The 14,054-nt window shown below is 52.5% G+C and overlaps 1 protein-coding gene across 15 annotated transcripts in view; it reads left to right on the top strand.

Moving 5' to 3' along the window:
• The window catches only part of MINDY4 (MINDY lysine 48 deubiquitinase 4), a 131,309-nt gene that overhangs the window by 116,258 nt on the left and 997 nt on the right, over window positions 1–14,054 (top strand). For 4 of the 15 annotated variants that reach the window (XR_012432557.1, XR_012432554.1, XR_012432553.1 and 1 more), the window contains 2 exons: window positions 4,745–4,925; window positions 5,449–5,521. Coding sequence is in view for 7 of the 15 variants with exons in the window: in XM_005549867.4 (XP_005549924.3) it covers window positions 4,745–4,925; window positions 5,449–5,521 (254 nt within the window). In the remaining 8 variants the exon portion in view is untranslated. Of the gene's footprint in view, window positions 1–4,744; window positions 4,926–5,448; window positions 5,522–7,167; window positions 7,322–13,116; window positions 13,299–14,054 lie in introns of those variants that run through there. The other 11 variants (XR_012432559.1, XR_012432555.1, XR_012432556.1 and 8 more) reach the window with 7 other exon arrangements.

The raw sequence follows: 14,054 nt of genomic DNA, 5'->3' as shown, positions 1-14,054 counted from the left end.
CAACCTCTGCCTCCTGGGTTCAAGCAATTCTTCTGCCTCAGCCTCCTGAGTAGCTGGGATTACAGGGGCATGCTAATTTTTTTTTTTTACAGTAGAGATGGGGTTTCACCATATTGGCAAGGCTGGTCTTGAACTCCTGACCTCAAGGGATCCACCCACCTCAACCTTACAAAGTGCTAGGATTACAGGTGTGAGCCACTGCGCCCAGCCCCTTCCTTTTTCTTTAACACCACCTTCCATCCCTTCTGTCCCCAAGTCCCTTGGACCCTACACAATTAGCCACATTGGACGTAGAAGGAGTCCAAGGTGGTCCAGCACCCAAGCCCAGACCTGGACTCAGCCAGGGCCCCTGCTCTGGCCTGGCCTGGCCCTCTCCTCGGGCAGCACAGATACAGCCACAGGGAAGACTGGCATTTGGAACAGCCTGGGCCATGACATCCACAGCGTTCACTCACTAGCAGGTGAAGCCCCTCGCTGGCAGCCTGTCTCCAGGCTTCTCACGGCAGCCTGGGGTTCTGGGGCCCTCACTGAGTATATAGGAGGAGGAGGTCCTACCTAAAAGTGAGCTGCCCAGATGACCCCTACTCAGGTTGTGCCTGGGGAAACAGATGAAACTCTGTACTAGAGAAACTCACCCTTGCCATAAGTAACTGGCCCGGCCTGGCTGTGTCCTATGGGACCTCCATGGGCTATCTGTGACCCCACCAGGCTGGTCTTGCCCATCTGACTTCCAGCTCGCTGCCTCAGTCCCACAGCTGGCCCAGGACAAGGCTCACCGGCGAGGGGTGGACTGCATTGTAGGCTGCAGTTAGAGGTCAAGTCCCTCCAGGCTTGTGGTCATGGTGGTGATGGGGGACTGACAGTCCAGGAGGGATGGGGTGGGACAGGGAGTTTAGCCTCAGCACTTCTTTCAAGACCTGTAAGGCATGTTCACTGCCGTCTTCATAAAGAGGCCCACAAAGGAAAACAGCCTGACAGGCAGAGTTGTGAAAGCTCCCTCTTCCTCCCATCCTCCCCAGCTCAGAGATGGCCACCATCCACCCATTTACTTAACCAGGAGCATGTCCTCTCCATCAGGAGGACATGTGCCTCCCCCTGAAGTTGTTTCTCAAGCCCATCCACTTTCATGGGTCAGAGCCACCGGCATCGCTGATTTTGACACCTGTGACAGCCCAGCCAAATTCAGCTCCTGTCCCTATCGCTTTCCCCCTATCTAATCCTGTCCCTTCACTGAAGCCAGTGTGGTCTTTAAAAATACACGCACGATCATATCATTCCTTTTCTCTGGACCCTCAGTGGTTTTCCAGCCCTCTGAGACTGTTGTGAGCTGAACTATGTCTCCCCGAAATTCCTGTGTTGAAACTCTGACCCCCAGTACCTCAGAATGTATTAATAACTGTATTTGGCCTTTAAGGAAAGGATTAAGGTAAAATGAGGCCACTAGGGTGGGTCCCAATCCAGTGTGGCTGGTATCCTCCTAAGCAGAGGAGGTTAGGACACAGGTCACACAGCAGGAAGGCCTTCTGAAGGCATGGAGAAGGCAACCACCTACAAGCTCGGGGGCAAGGCCTTCAGAAACAACCCTGGTGGCAACTCGGACCTCCAGCCTCCAGAACTGTGAGATAATAAATGTCTGCTGTCTGAGCTGCCCAGTCCGTGGTATTTGTTATGGCAGCCCAAGCAGGCTAATGCAGAAACTAAAATCCAAAACTTCCCACCACCCCCAACACCCTGCCAGACTTGCACCTGCCTTCCTCTCCCACCTCAGCCTGCGCTACTCTCTCCTGCAGGCTGGGGCTTCTCTCGGGCTCTCTCCCACCTCCCGGCCTTTGTGCACACTGCACTCCACCTGCCCAGCTTTTCCCTCTCATTGTTTTGACTTAAACGTTACTTCCTAAAAGGCAGCCTTTCCTGCCCTCATAACCCCATCTAAGTAGGGGGCCCTTCTCATTGTCCCCTCCCTACCTTGTCAATCACCATCAGGGTATCTTTATTCTTTCCTTCATAGGGCCTCTTCTGGATTTTAAGCATCACATTTCATCGCCTTTAAGATGCAAACTTGACCACATTCGAGCACTTCTGAAATTTTGATGCATTATTACAGTTGATGGTGTGTCAGACTTTGACACACCTGCTTTTTCTTTCTTACTTAGTGATACAAAAAATAAATGGCGGGCCGGGCGTGGTGGCTCAAGCCTGTAATCCCAGCACTTTGGGAGGCCGAGACGGGCGGATCACAAGGTCAGGAGATCGAGACCATCCTGGCTAACCCGGTGAAACCCCGTCTCTACTAAAAAATATAAAAAACTAGCCGGGCGGGGTGGTGGGCGCCTGTAGTCCCAGCTACTCAGGAGGCTGAGGCAGGAGAATGGTGTAAACCCGGGAGGCGGAGCTTGCAGTGAGCTGAGATCCAGCCACTGCACTCCAACCTGGGCAACACAGCGAGACTCCGTCTCAAAAAATAAATAAATAAAAATAAATAAATAAATGGCGAATCTGAGGGCATCCTGGATTCAATGAAGTGCAGTGGAAATGTATGGGTTTGATTATTTAGTTAATGTGTCATCCCCATCAATCTGGTAAGCTCCATAAGGACAGCACTGTTCTTATTGTCTCTAGCACTGTGTCCCCATTGCTGTCCTTAGAAATGCCACACCATAAACTCTGTCCTTAGAAATGCCACACCATAACTCACGGCAAGTAAATGCTAATCCTTTTAAGTGAGTGCTTCTAACCTGGCTGTCCATGGATGGCTTTAGGCCATTCACAACCCCCGCCCTAGAAGATTAAGTAATCCTTGATTGTGCTACATGTTCCCCCACCAGGACAAAGCCTCAGACTGTGCTGTAGGAAATGTGGCCCTCCCCTGCCAGCACCCCTCCTCCACCCCCCGCCAACTCCGGCCTCGCCCCAAGCCTTTGGTTACCCAAGAATTTAAAGGAAGTGAATTTCATCTCTGGAAAATGTCACCCACTTGGAAAGAGGCTCCTGAATGAGGAAACTCATTTATAAACTCTTCGGGCAGCTTTTTTCCCTTAATCTCTCGACGGTTATTTCTGCGTGGCCAGCCGCGCTTTTGTCCCTCTGTTGGAAAATTCAGGGTGGCTGATTATGCAAAGGTCTGTTCCCTGGTCAGCTTCGGGGCTCTCTCCTTGCCGTGAATGAATACTGGGTCCCTGTGTCAGGGTTCCCTGTTCCTGGCGATGCCCTCACCAGAAAAACCTCTTTGAAGCATGGAATGGAAGCCAAGTTTACGTGGGGTTTAGGCACGTCCAGCCACGTCCTGTAAGACATCTAATTCCCCCACACTTCACTAAGGAATGAGTTCTGCGGTCCACTTGAATGGCACACAGGGCTGGGGTGAGGCCTTGGTGTTGGGGGAGGGGACACTTGAACCTGAAGGAAGGACGAGTGCATAGTAAAGATTGTCCCCCTACCTTCTGGAGGAGGCAGCTTTAAATGTGCAGGAATTTCACTGGGGACCTGGTTCAGGCCCTTCAGAGCACAGCCCCGCTGTCAGAGACATCCCACACCAAGACGGGAGCTGCTCGACCACTCTCCTGTGAAGGGTTCTGGAAAAAGTATGCCCTTCTCCCCACTGGAAAAATAATTCCCATTCTTTCTTTAATCCACAGGCTGTAGCTGTAAATACCTGAGCATGCAAACATCTCCCTGGGGCTGGTGGGGATTAGGCCAGAATCAGCCTGGCCCGTGGCACGTACATCGCTGAATAAACCAGGGCCCAGGGTCGGGAGAGGCGCCGCCCAAGGAGTGTCAGGGGCTGGGGGAAAGTGCTTGAAGGCCAGGCAGTCAGGGGCTTCACAGGGGGCCCTTGTCACTTCTCTTCCCATTACAGGCAAGACGCTAGCAATGTGCTGAGGGCCGCGGTGCTTATTCCTCCTTATCTGTCTTCCGCAAACACGCTTCCACCATGAAATTCCCCTGCTCTGAATGCTCCCTATCCAAGTGTTGCTGCAAGCTCGGTGCCCTGCTGCACCGTGAATTTCTCTGGCCCTCCATTCCTGGCACCCCCACAGACTTCTCACTCAGACCTTTCCCTCCTGGCTCCCCAGGGCTCCATGCCTCCCTGTGTCTATCGTACAGTTCTAGTTCAAGTCCTGCTTCATCCATGAGAGATTTCATTCGTCCAACATTTACTTACCTCTGGCTCCTGGAACTTAAGGCTATGATCTGTCGAGCATGAGGCAGAGGTGCTGCGGCTGAGGTGGGTGGGCACCCTGGGAGCTGGAAGGAGGAAACTATTTCTGCTCCAATAAGGGATTTGGGAGATGCAAGCTGTCCAAGGGTAAGCAAGCTCTAGGCTAGTGGACAAGCTGAATTTGTTTGAGGGGTGTGGGAAGAACTGGTTAGGAGGTCACTGCCACGGTACATGTTGGAGGCTGAGTAGATCTCAAGAGGAAAGGCTGGCAGTGGGGGAGCTCTTGGATGCAGAATGAGCAGTACTGGGAACCACTAGATATGGGGGATGAGGGGGCGAGTGAGACCGGGTCTCGGGTCTGTATGGCAGAGGCCCTGCAAGCAGCAGCAGGTGGGGTGGCAGGGCAGGGATGGCCCTGAGAAACAGCCCGGTGGCCTGAGCAGCATGGGGGCTCCCAGTATCAGACACAGACGTGATCTTCAGCAGGGCCCCTCTGAGGTCAGCCCTGCCTTGGGTCAGACAGAAAAATGCCCTGGCCCCTTTCCCTGGGGACGGCACTTCACATCAGGCCTCTCCCTCATCCAGGTTGGCTGCTTCCTGAAGACCCCGAGGTTCCCCATCTGGGTGGTGTGCAGCGAGAGTCACTTCAGCGTCCTCTTTAGCCTGCAGCCGGGGCTCCTGCGTGACTGGAGGACTGAGAGGCTCTTTGACTTGTACTACTACGATGGCCTGGCCAACCAGCAGGAGCAGATCCGGCTGACCATTGGTGCGGGTCCTCCCCCCATCCCCAGGGAGCCTCCAGGCTGGTCACAGACACCAGCGTTCATATCCACCATCCCCCATGACGGAGAGTAGTGCAGACTCCAGCGTCCAGACTGAGAGATCAGAGAGCCAATGCCCGCAGGGCCTTCCTGCAGGAGGCGGCCAGAGCTGGGCCTTGAGCAGTGGGTGGCATTAAGGGTGTTGGGTAAAGCCTATACCCCATGGTGAAGAGCCCTGAATACTATGCTGACCAGTTTGGATGTATTCTTCAGGCAGTGGGAGCCATGGAAGGTTTTGGAATCGGGGTGGTAAGATAAGAAGTGTCTTTAGAAAAAGTATTGTGGTAGCTGAAGTGGGACTTGGGTGGGGACCAGTGAGTTGTGCAGATGAGAACGGATGTCAGGGATGAAGGTGGGTCCAGTTGAGATGGAGATGAGGGGGTCGGGTCCCGGGAGTGGTCTGTGCTGACCTCAGGGTGAGTGCAGGGCCCTGGGTGACGTGTTGTGTGCCTCTCTCCTCCTTCCCAGATACCACCCAAACCATCTCTGATGACACAGACAACGACCTTGTCCCCCCCCTCGAGCTCTGCATCAGAACCAAGTGAGTCAAGCCCCTCTCTGGCTTTGAGCCTTACTCCGAATAGCTTTGAGGAGCCATGGTTGGGGGCGGTCAGGCCTGCAGGAAGACAGATGGGTTCCTGACCACCCTGATTCAAAGGGGTGTGGTGATTGGAAAGACACAGGTTTCTCCACTCGTGGTCACTGGGGCCCAGGTTCAGGAGTGTGTGGTCTGCAGTGGTGATGCGTCTTTAGACAGCTTCTGAGGCTGCCCTCATGGTGGGGGGTGGGGACTACATAGGTACCTCTTGAAGCCCCTTCTCCCTCAAGGCAGCAGCAGCCAGATGTGGCAAGTACCATTAGGCCCGAAGGAGGCAGGACAGGGGTGCTTACCTGAGGGTGGGGGAGGCTTGAGCAGGATGGGAAGCTGGGAGCCCTGGCCCAGCCTGGGGGTGGTGGGAGGTGCTGCCTGGAGCGGCACCCTCTGCTTTCGGAGGAGCTGGAGGAGCAGCTCGGCCACTCTGAACACTGAGCAGCATGCCTGTGGCCTCAGAGGCAAGTGGGACCTCCAACTCCTCTGACCCAGCCCCTCTGTATTTAAGGGGAGGCTGAGGCTCAGGCTAGGGGAGGGGAATGTTCAGTAACTGGGGTGAGTTGGGGCTCACCTCCTTGCTGTGTTCTCTGAGCGGACCCCTGGGCTGGTGGGGCCGTAGCTGTCAGAAGTGCTCCCCTTGCTCTGGCAGGCCCTTCACAAAGCCCTTGGGGAATGACCCGGAGGCCTCAGCATGCATGAGAGGAGTAGCCCAGGAGGCAGAGGCCTGGATCCTAGTCCCTTCTGGAGGAGCAGTGGAACAGGTAGCATTTATGAGCGTGGGCTCTGGAGAGAAGTTGCCTGGGTTCCAGCCCTGGTGTTGCCGCTTCTTGGTGTGAACCACTGGACCTCACCTTCCTGCACCCCACTTTGTCATCTGTAAAATGGAGGTGATGCATACCTTGCTCACCAGACCTTGTGAAGAGTGTTTGGGACATTACTAAGTGCTCCATGGTGTTTGTGCTCACGATGATGACCTCAGCCACTCCTGATTTGGTGTGATCTCAGAGAATCTCCATTTCTCTGCCTGTGAAATGGTTGGGGTTGTGGCAGGGGGATGGAAAATGGCGAGGCCCCACAATGCTTACTGCCTGAGATCCACGGGCCACAGTGAACTTAGGGTTGATGCCCACCACAGGCAAGCGAGCCTTTGAGAGGAGCTGCAGAGAAAGAGCCGTTCACATGGTGGAAACACCAGGAAGGGGAAGTGGGAGGAGCGCAGAGACATCCTCGACGTGCTTTGTCTGTCCGTCCATCCACCTGCCCGCCCCCCGAGCCAGGGATGAAGCATTCTTGCAGGGTCATGTGCCGGTGCTTCTTTCGTTGGGAGGATTAAGGGCACCTGCAGGTCGCTTTCCTTTCATGTACAAAGGGCCACTCATTCAAAGTGATGAGAGAAAGGCAGCAGTGGGGACAGGAGGTGACACCAGCCTTGGCATCTGTACAGCACACCGTGGGAGGCCACAGGGCATCCTTCCTGCAGGTGGGCCTGTTGAGCAGGGCTCCGACACCCTGGACACAGCCTCTGCTTGCCTCTGGACTCCTGGGACCCTCTCTGAAGGCCTCCGTCTGACTCTGTGTCTCTGTATCGCTCCCAGGGGGTGGCCCACCACCTGACACCTCTCTACTGCCTCTTCTGGAGTAACTCCTTTTTCCCCAGAAATTATTCCACTGCATGACTCACCAAGCACCTCCCAGCGTGGGCCCAGGATTGGACTTCTTGGGCTCAGCCCTAATTGACAATTGTTTGAGATTGACCTGGGGCTTTGGCCTGCATGGAGCTCAGTCCATGCAGGGTGAGAGTCTTAGTGTGTGGACACGGGCCTGAAGCTCCTCTTCCTCTTCTGTTGGCTGCCTCCATCTCCCAGGACTTCCTTCCCCTGCCCGTTGGCCACGTGTAAGCAGGTGACAGTGAGGTGATGTGGGAAGCAGAGAGACTGCATGATTTGAGCCAGGGCCCTGCCCTTCTCTGCCCTCACATCTGCTCAGTGTTGTGTGAGCTTGGACAAGGCTGAGCCCCAGCATCTCCTCGAGCAGTCATGGATGGAAAATAATTCTGTTTGTGCGGCACACAGGGGCTGAGGGGAGCCCATATGCATTTGTGGCTCATGCATGGGAAAGTTTGCTCCAGAGCAGTGGCTTCAAGCTTCAGGGGCATCAGAGTCACCTGGAGAACATGTTAAAACACAGATCACCACCTGCAGTCCCAGCACTTTGGAAGGCCGAGGCGGGCAGATCACCTGAGGTTGGGAGTTTGAGATGAGCCTGACCAACATGGAGAAACCCCATCTCCATTAAAAATACAGAATTAACCAGGCGTGGTGGCGCATGCCTGTAATCCCAGCTACTCGGGAGGCTGAGGCAGGAGAATCGCTTGAACCCAGGAGGCGGAGGTTGCAGTGAGCTGAGATCATGCCATTGCACTCCAGCCTGGGCAACAAGAGGGAAACTCCATCTCAAAAAACACGCAAAAAAACAAAACCAAAAAACACAAATCGCCGTGCCCCACACCCAGGGTTTCTGAGCTTTTTATTCAGTAGGTCCAGGGCAGGGCCCAAGAATTTGCATTTTTAAGGAGTCCTTGAGTGATGCTGATACTGCTGGTCCCGGTACCACACTTTGAGAACCAGGTAAGGGCAGTGCCCACCCCCACCCTCAAAACCCTGCTGCCTTGTGAGAGCTGGGTATCAAGTGAGGCATTGATTCTCTGGCCCACCATAGGCACTAGACCAGGGGAACCTTCTTCCTAGCTCCATTAGCTATCCCGTCATCCCCAGGTCTGTGTTCCATGTCTGCTAGAATTTTGCTGACACCAGCTGCCTGCCTGTTCCACTTCCCCCATCAATCCGCTATCATGGCGGGTCCACCTGGGCAGTTATTCCTAGAAAAGCTGAGTGGGTGAGTGGAGAGTGAGAACACTGCCCCCATACCTGTCAGGTAACATACCACTGCAATGGGAGACAGCAGGCCCAGCCTCGCAGAATCCTAGTCCGAGGGGTCTGATTGCAAAGGCTTGCGTTCTGTTTCCATCCCAGATTTTCAAACAGCCCAAAGGGACAGACTATGGAAAGTGGCCTCCAAGGTCAGTGAGGACCCACTTCCAGTGGGCCTGGCCTCTTAGGGGTAAGTCCTGCTGTCTGTGGGAAGGCCCCACCGTGTCAGGAAGGGGATGCACATGATGTCGCGGCATGAGCTCAGGTCATTTCAAAGGCTGCAGTCAGAACCCAAGCTACTGATAAGAGGCAGCTGTGTGCCCACAGCATCTTGTCCATCTTGCTCGGTGGGTGGGGCTGCAGGGTAGGCCAGCCTGGTGGGCAGGCAGAATTCCCCTACATCAGGTCAACCCTCATGGAACCCCTGGGCTGGATACCAGGGAAGAAACAGCTGAGCGGAACTTGGCTCCTGCTCTCAGAGAGTTTGCCATCAGCCAAAAGTCAAGTTTGGAATCAACCCTGTTACAGTCCAGGGAAAGACGCATCACCGACCCTTAAACCCAGCTCTGATGCCCCGCAAGAACCCCCGAGCCACACAGCTGACTGTCTGGCAGCTTGCTTGACTCTACAGAAAGGCCTTTGGGCACCCCCTGTTATCACCTCTTCTTTTACAGACAGTGAGATGGAGGCCTCTAGAACAGAGGTCTGTGTCCCAGCCACACTTTCAGTCACAAGCTCCAGGAACTGCGGCTTATGCTTTTGCTGTCCCAGCCCATTGGAAGGTCACTGAGCGGGCAGTGACTTCCCACCACCTGGCTTTGTTGCCTCGGTGGCATTGCACAAGCCCAGGCTGCTGATTTCCCCTTCAGAGAAGAGCATCCTAATTCAAACCATCCCAGACCCCATGTGTTTCTGCACTTTGCTGTGATGCAAACCTCGGCCTGAGAGAGTCTCCTGTTACCTTTGCTTGTGTCAGGAATGTGGGGTCTGTCCCCTGTCCCCTCCCCCTGTTGTACTGTAACCATCTCAGCAAAAACAGGCTAATTTATGGTCATTTCCAAACAAGACACACACAGTGACCTCTCTCATGCTTCCAGCCTAGCTAGAGGGAGAAAAATGAAACGGTTGTCAACAGTCCAGAGAAAAGAGGAAAGAACTCATAACCGGAGCCTGGGGCTGGGGCACAGATGTTTCTGTTTGGAGGTGCAGACAAGAAATTGAAAATGTAATTCCAGCTGGGTATGGTGCCTTCGAGGGGCTGAGGCAGAGCACCCGCCTCCCTCAGCTACCTTCACTGCCTGCGAAACCTCCCGTTCAACTTCCATGCTGACACCGTTTTGCCCAGGCTCCCTGTCCATAGTGCCTCCCACCCATCAGAGGAGCATTCTCTGGGTGCTGTCACTCCCCACTGTCCATGCCAGCCCTCTTCCGATGCCCTGCCCCCCACACACACCTGCCCTGTGCTGGCTCTGCAGTCATCAAGCTGTGTGAGCTCCAGAAGGTCTGCTTCTTCTCCCCGCCTTAGTTTCCCCATCTGTCCCTGGGATCTAAGAATCCCTCTCTTGAGCTGCTGTGAGGTTGAGAGAAGAGCTGTGGAAGCACTCGATTTCCTGTGAGTCGCAGTGGCCTCTGGCCATGCCTTGGGGAGGAGGAGGAATCAGGTGGTGGCAAGTTGGGCCAGGGCTCAGGAGCAGGCAGAGAGGAGAGGGCAAGGCAGGGCTTTGAAATGTGAGCGAGGACCGTGGTTTCCCTGCTGAGTGCCTGGGAGGGCGGGGCCGCTCCCTAAGCAGGCGTCCAGGAGGAGCAGCTGGCCTGGGGGGGTCGTGTTCATGCAGCGGCACCCCCACCTGCCACCTCCACCTGGAGCCCAGGCTTCAGGCGCTGGTGAAACCAGCTTTGCCTTGGAGCCTGGCCTGGGTGCTGACGGGGACCCATGGCTGGCCTGGCAGTCAGAGAACACTTCTGCAAAGAGGAATCTGGATCTAATCCTGCAGAATGGGGGACTGGGCAGGGCCCAGCAGGGGTTAAGGCCCAGGGGTGAGGGATACCCACGTGGCTCATCCTGGAGCTGCTCCCCATTCCGAATGGCTGGAGCTTGGGAATGGAAACTTTCACACAGGCCTATTTGTCTGGAGATACAAAGTGTGCAAGAGTCCCTGGATGATTTTCTACCAGTCAGGAGCTTTGAACTCAGGCCTGCTGTCTTGTGCTGGCTGACACAGGCTCTATGAGGCATCTTTTTTCCCCATGAAAAACAGAGGGTTCATCAACGTTGAAAAGCTGTTAAGGCAGGTAACCACCCCTCTGTTGCAGTGATGCCTCTCGGGGGACAGGGCCTTATTTTCCGCCATGAAGTGCGTTTCTCTGTGATTTTGAGTTGACTTGAACCCCAGGGACCATGGTGTTTTTACAGAGCCAGTGGTCTCAACGGGATGATTTTGTGCCCCTGGGGTTATTTGGCAATGTCTGAGGACATTTTTAGTCATTTCAGCCCTGGGAGAGGATGCTAAACATTTCACAATGCACACGACAGCCCCCACAACAAAGAGTTACTGAGCCAAAATGCCTAAGGTACGAGGATGAGAGACCTGGCTGTAAACTGGCTGGCTGTCAGCCGCCTCCCGCATTAGCACTGATGAGTGAGTCTGGAACTGTGATTCTGTGTCTTCTGCTCCTCAGGGGTGTTTCCATTTCATCCCTCCCCTTTCTGTGCCTGTCCGCAGTTGTTGGTTGCATATGCAGAGCCCTTTTTACTTGTCCTTGTAATTGACTCACAAGCTTTCAGAACCATTCCAATCGGGGAACGATTCGATTCATCCCCTACACAGGCACAACATGTGTCATGGCTCGGCCCTTTTGATTTTTAAAATGTCTCTGCTTTGATTTTCTATTGTAATTGCAAACTGCTTCCCTGTGGTATTTCTAGTACTCTCCCTGCATTTGCACCTGTTGGCTGGATGGAGACGGTTGGTTATGTCTATAGAAAACCTCAAAACCAAGCCCAAACTCAACAGCCTGATAGTAAGACTCAGCCACTGTGGTGACACAGATGTTGTCTAGTGGCAGATGAGTGTGACTCACCCCTGCACTGAAGCAGCTTGCCAGGATTCAAGGAATTTGTAAATTGGGAGCTCATAGGAGGTACTTCAGTCTTTCTGAGTGGGGAGGGTAAAGGTTTGGAAGGATAGAGAGGGGTGGGGTGAAGGGACCTGGGGACCAGGCTGAGAGCAGGCGCGTTGCTGTCCTTCCTGCCTCCCTTCTGCCACCCTCTGGGAGTCTGGATTCAGGATGTGTTCCTTGGTGTCCAAGATTTCAATGCTTACCCACAAATCTTAATAGAACAATAAAAGCTTTTTAATGACACACTCCAAACTGCAAAGATGATGAACAGAACAAGAAAATTGAAACTCTCAAACCCTCATTGTGTGGCTGCAGATTGCTAAGGTGCTTTTAACCCAGCAGACGTAATAGATGAACTCAGTACCCAGGAACGGGGGTCAGCACAATGCCTTCCCAGCCTGCTTACCTCCAGAACCTGCTCAGTTGTGTCAGCCAGAGCAGTGGCCATTTTCCTGCTGGTTGGACCTATATTAGCTACTACAGGACATCATCAGACTCCACCTCCAAATAGTATCAGCAGTGGGCACTCATCGCCGAGGAGCAGTCTAACTTCGCCAAGCCAAGCCAGTTTGTCTCCAAATACAGCCCCAGTGTCTCTTACATGAGCAGTGAAGATGAATGCTATGATGCGGATAAATTCCATCAAACTAGCTCAACCCCAAAACCCAATAGACTCCTCTGGATCTGCTTGACACACAGAAGCCCTGTAAATAGTCTGAAGCACTTGGGTAGTGTAGAAGCACTTAATTCTTCTACATCCGATGGAACAAGTGCTGATGCTGGTCTTTTCACTTCAAAACGATTGAGGAAGGGGAGGTGGGGTTGTGGATGAACGTGAGAGTGTTATCGTGCACCTCTTGTCACAAGTTAGACTGGGAATGGATCTCACTAAGGTAGTTCTTTCAGTATTTATTCTTAAAGTATCTCTTTTAAAAATGTATGCAGATATTTTTGCACACCAGATCTGTTTCTAAGAATTTATGACCAGAAGGATCCCAGGAACTGAATGGTTCAGGTGGTAAAAGGGTCACTCTCAGCCTTTCATGCTGGCAGAAAAGGATTGGTTGCCAAAAGGCCATACAAGCCGATTTTGGGTGAGATCTTTCAGCATCACTGGACATCAGCAAATGACACAGAGGAGGATGCGGAGAAAGTTTTGGACACAGTTGCCCCAAACAGTGTAACATTCCTGGCTGAGCGTGTTTTCCAGCATCCACCCATTTCAACCTTTTATGCCAAGTATTTTAACAAGAAGATACAACTCAGCATTCCTATTTGGACAAATCAAAATTTCTTGGATTGTTGACTAGGGAGCACAATGTAGGGCAGGATTGCATATTGTGTCTTGACTAGGATGAATGTGACATCCTTACATTCCCCTATGGTATGCACGATCTATCCTCACAGTGCCCTGGGCAGAGCTAGGAGGAGAATGCAATATTAATTGTTCCAAATGGGCTGTATGCAAATATCTTCCACACCAAACCTTTCTAGGGCAGCAAGAAGCACAGAATTGCCATGAAGACTTTTTCCTCCAAATGACAAGAAATCTTTCTGCTCATTCGAAGGGAAATGGAGTGGTGTAAAGTATTCAAAGTATGCAAGGGGAAAATCCAGTCTTTACAGATACCAAGAAGTTGTCTGTAACCAAGAGGGAAGTGAGTTGGAAGAACAAGGTGAGTATGAAGCTTGCTGCCTTTAGAAGGGACACTTTCAACCTAAAAATCAGAGACTTTGATGCAGCAATTGAAGGAAAGCACTGACTTGAGGAAAGACAAAGAGCCTAAGCCTAGGAAAGGAAGAGAGAGATTCAGTGGAAGTTTAGGCTATGTCATAAACATGGGCAACAGTGGGTTGAGGATGAACCATTGACTGAAAACTCTTGGTGGTTCCAAGCCTTCTGTTGGAAAATGCAACTGTGTTACTTTGGGAGAACCTGTTCACACCCTTCTCATTGCAGTTCCAATGTCAGGAATCCTAGACTTTCTAGATGTAGATGTACAATTCAGTTGAAGTGAGAAAAGCTTTCCCTTTTTATTCCTCTGTGGCAGATCTTCTTCAATCCTGAAGAAAATCTTCAGGTTTTGAAAACATGATGTCTGTTCCCTGCCCAAACCTCATACTTGGAAAAGCATTTATGAATTCCAGCCTCAAACTCTGCACTGTAGAACTGCTGGGAGATATTCAACATCTGTTCCCTAGTTCATATATAGTCTTAGGATATCTGTAAATGTATAATATACCTAGTGCCAGATTTTATGTAAACACTCCATCTGCTATAAATTTGATTCCTCTGAGTGTTTTTAGAAAAGTAGCACCATGTGTTAAAATCAAGTGCTAGGACATGTCATGGTCTCACCTACAGTAACTTTCGTTTTGTAACTAAACTGTTATTCAGTTGTCTCTAACCCTGGGGCACAATTTAGTTATAC

This window comes from Macaca fascicularis, chromosome 3 (assembly GCF_037993035.2).
Source record: "Macaca fascicularis isolate 582-1 chromosome 3, T2T-MFA8v1.1".
In the NCBI taxonomy this organism is placed as follows: domain Eukaryota; kingdom Metazoa; phylum Chordata; class Mammalia; order Primates; family Cercopithecidae; genus Macaca; species Macaca fascicularis.
This window is presented reverse-complemented; position numbering and strand designations above follow the sequence as displayed.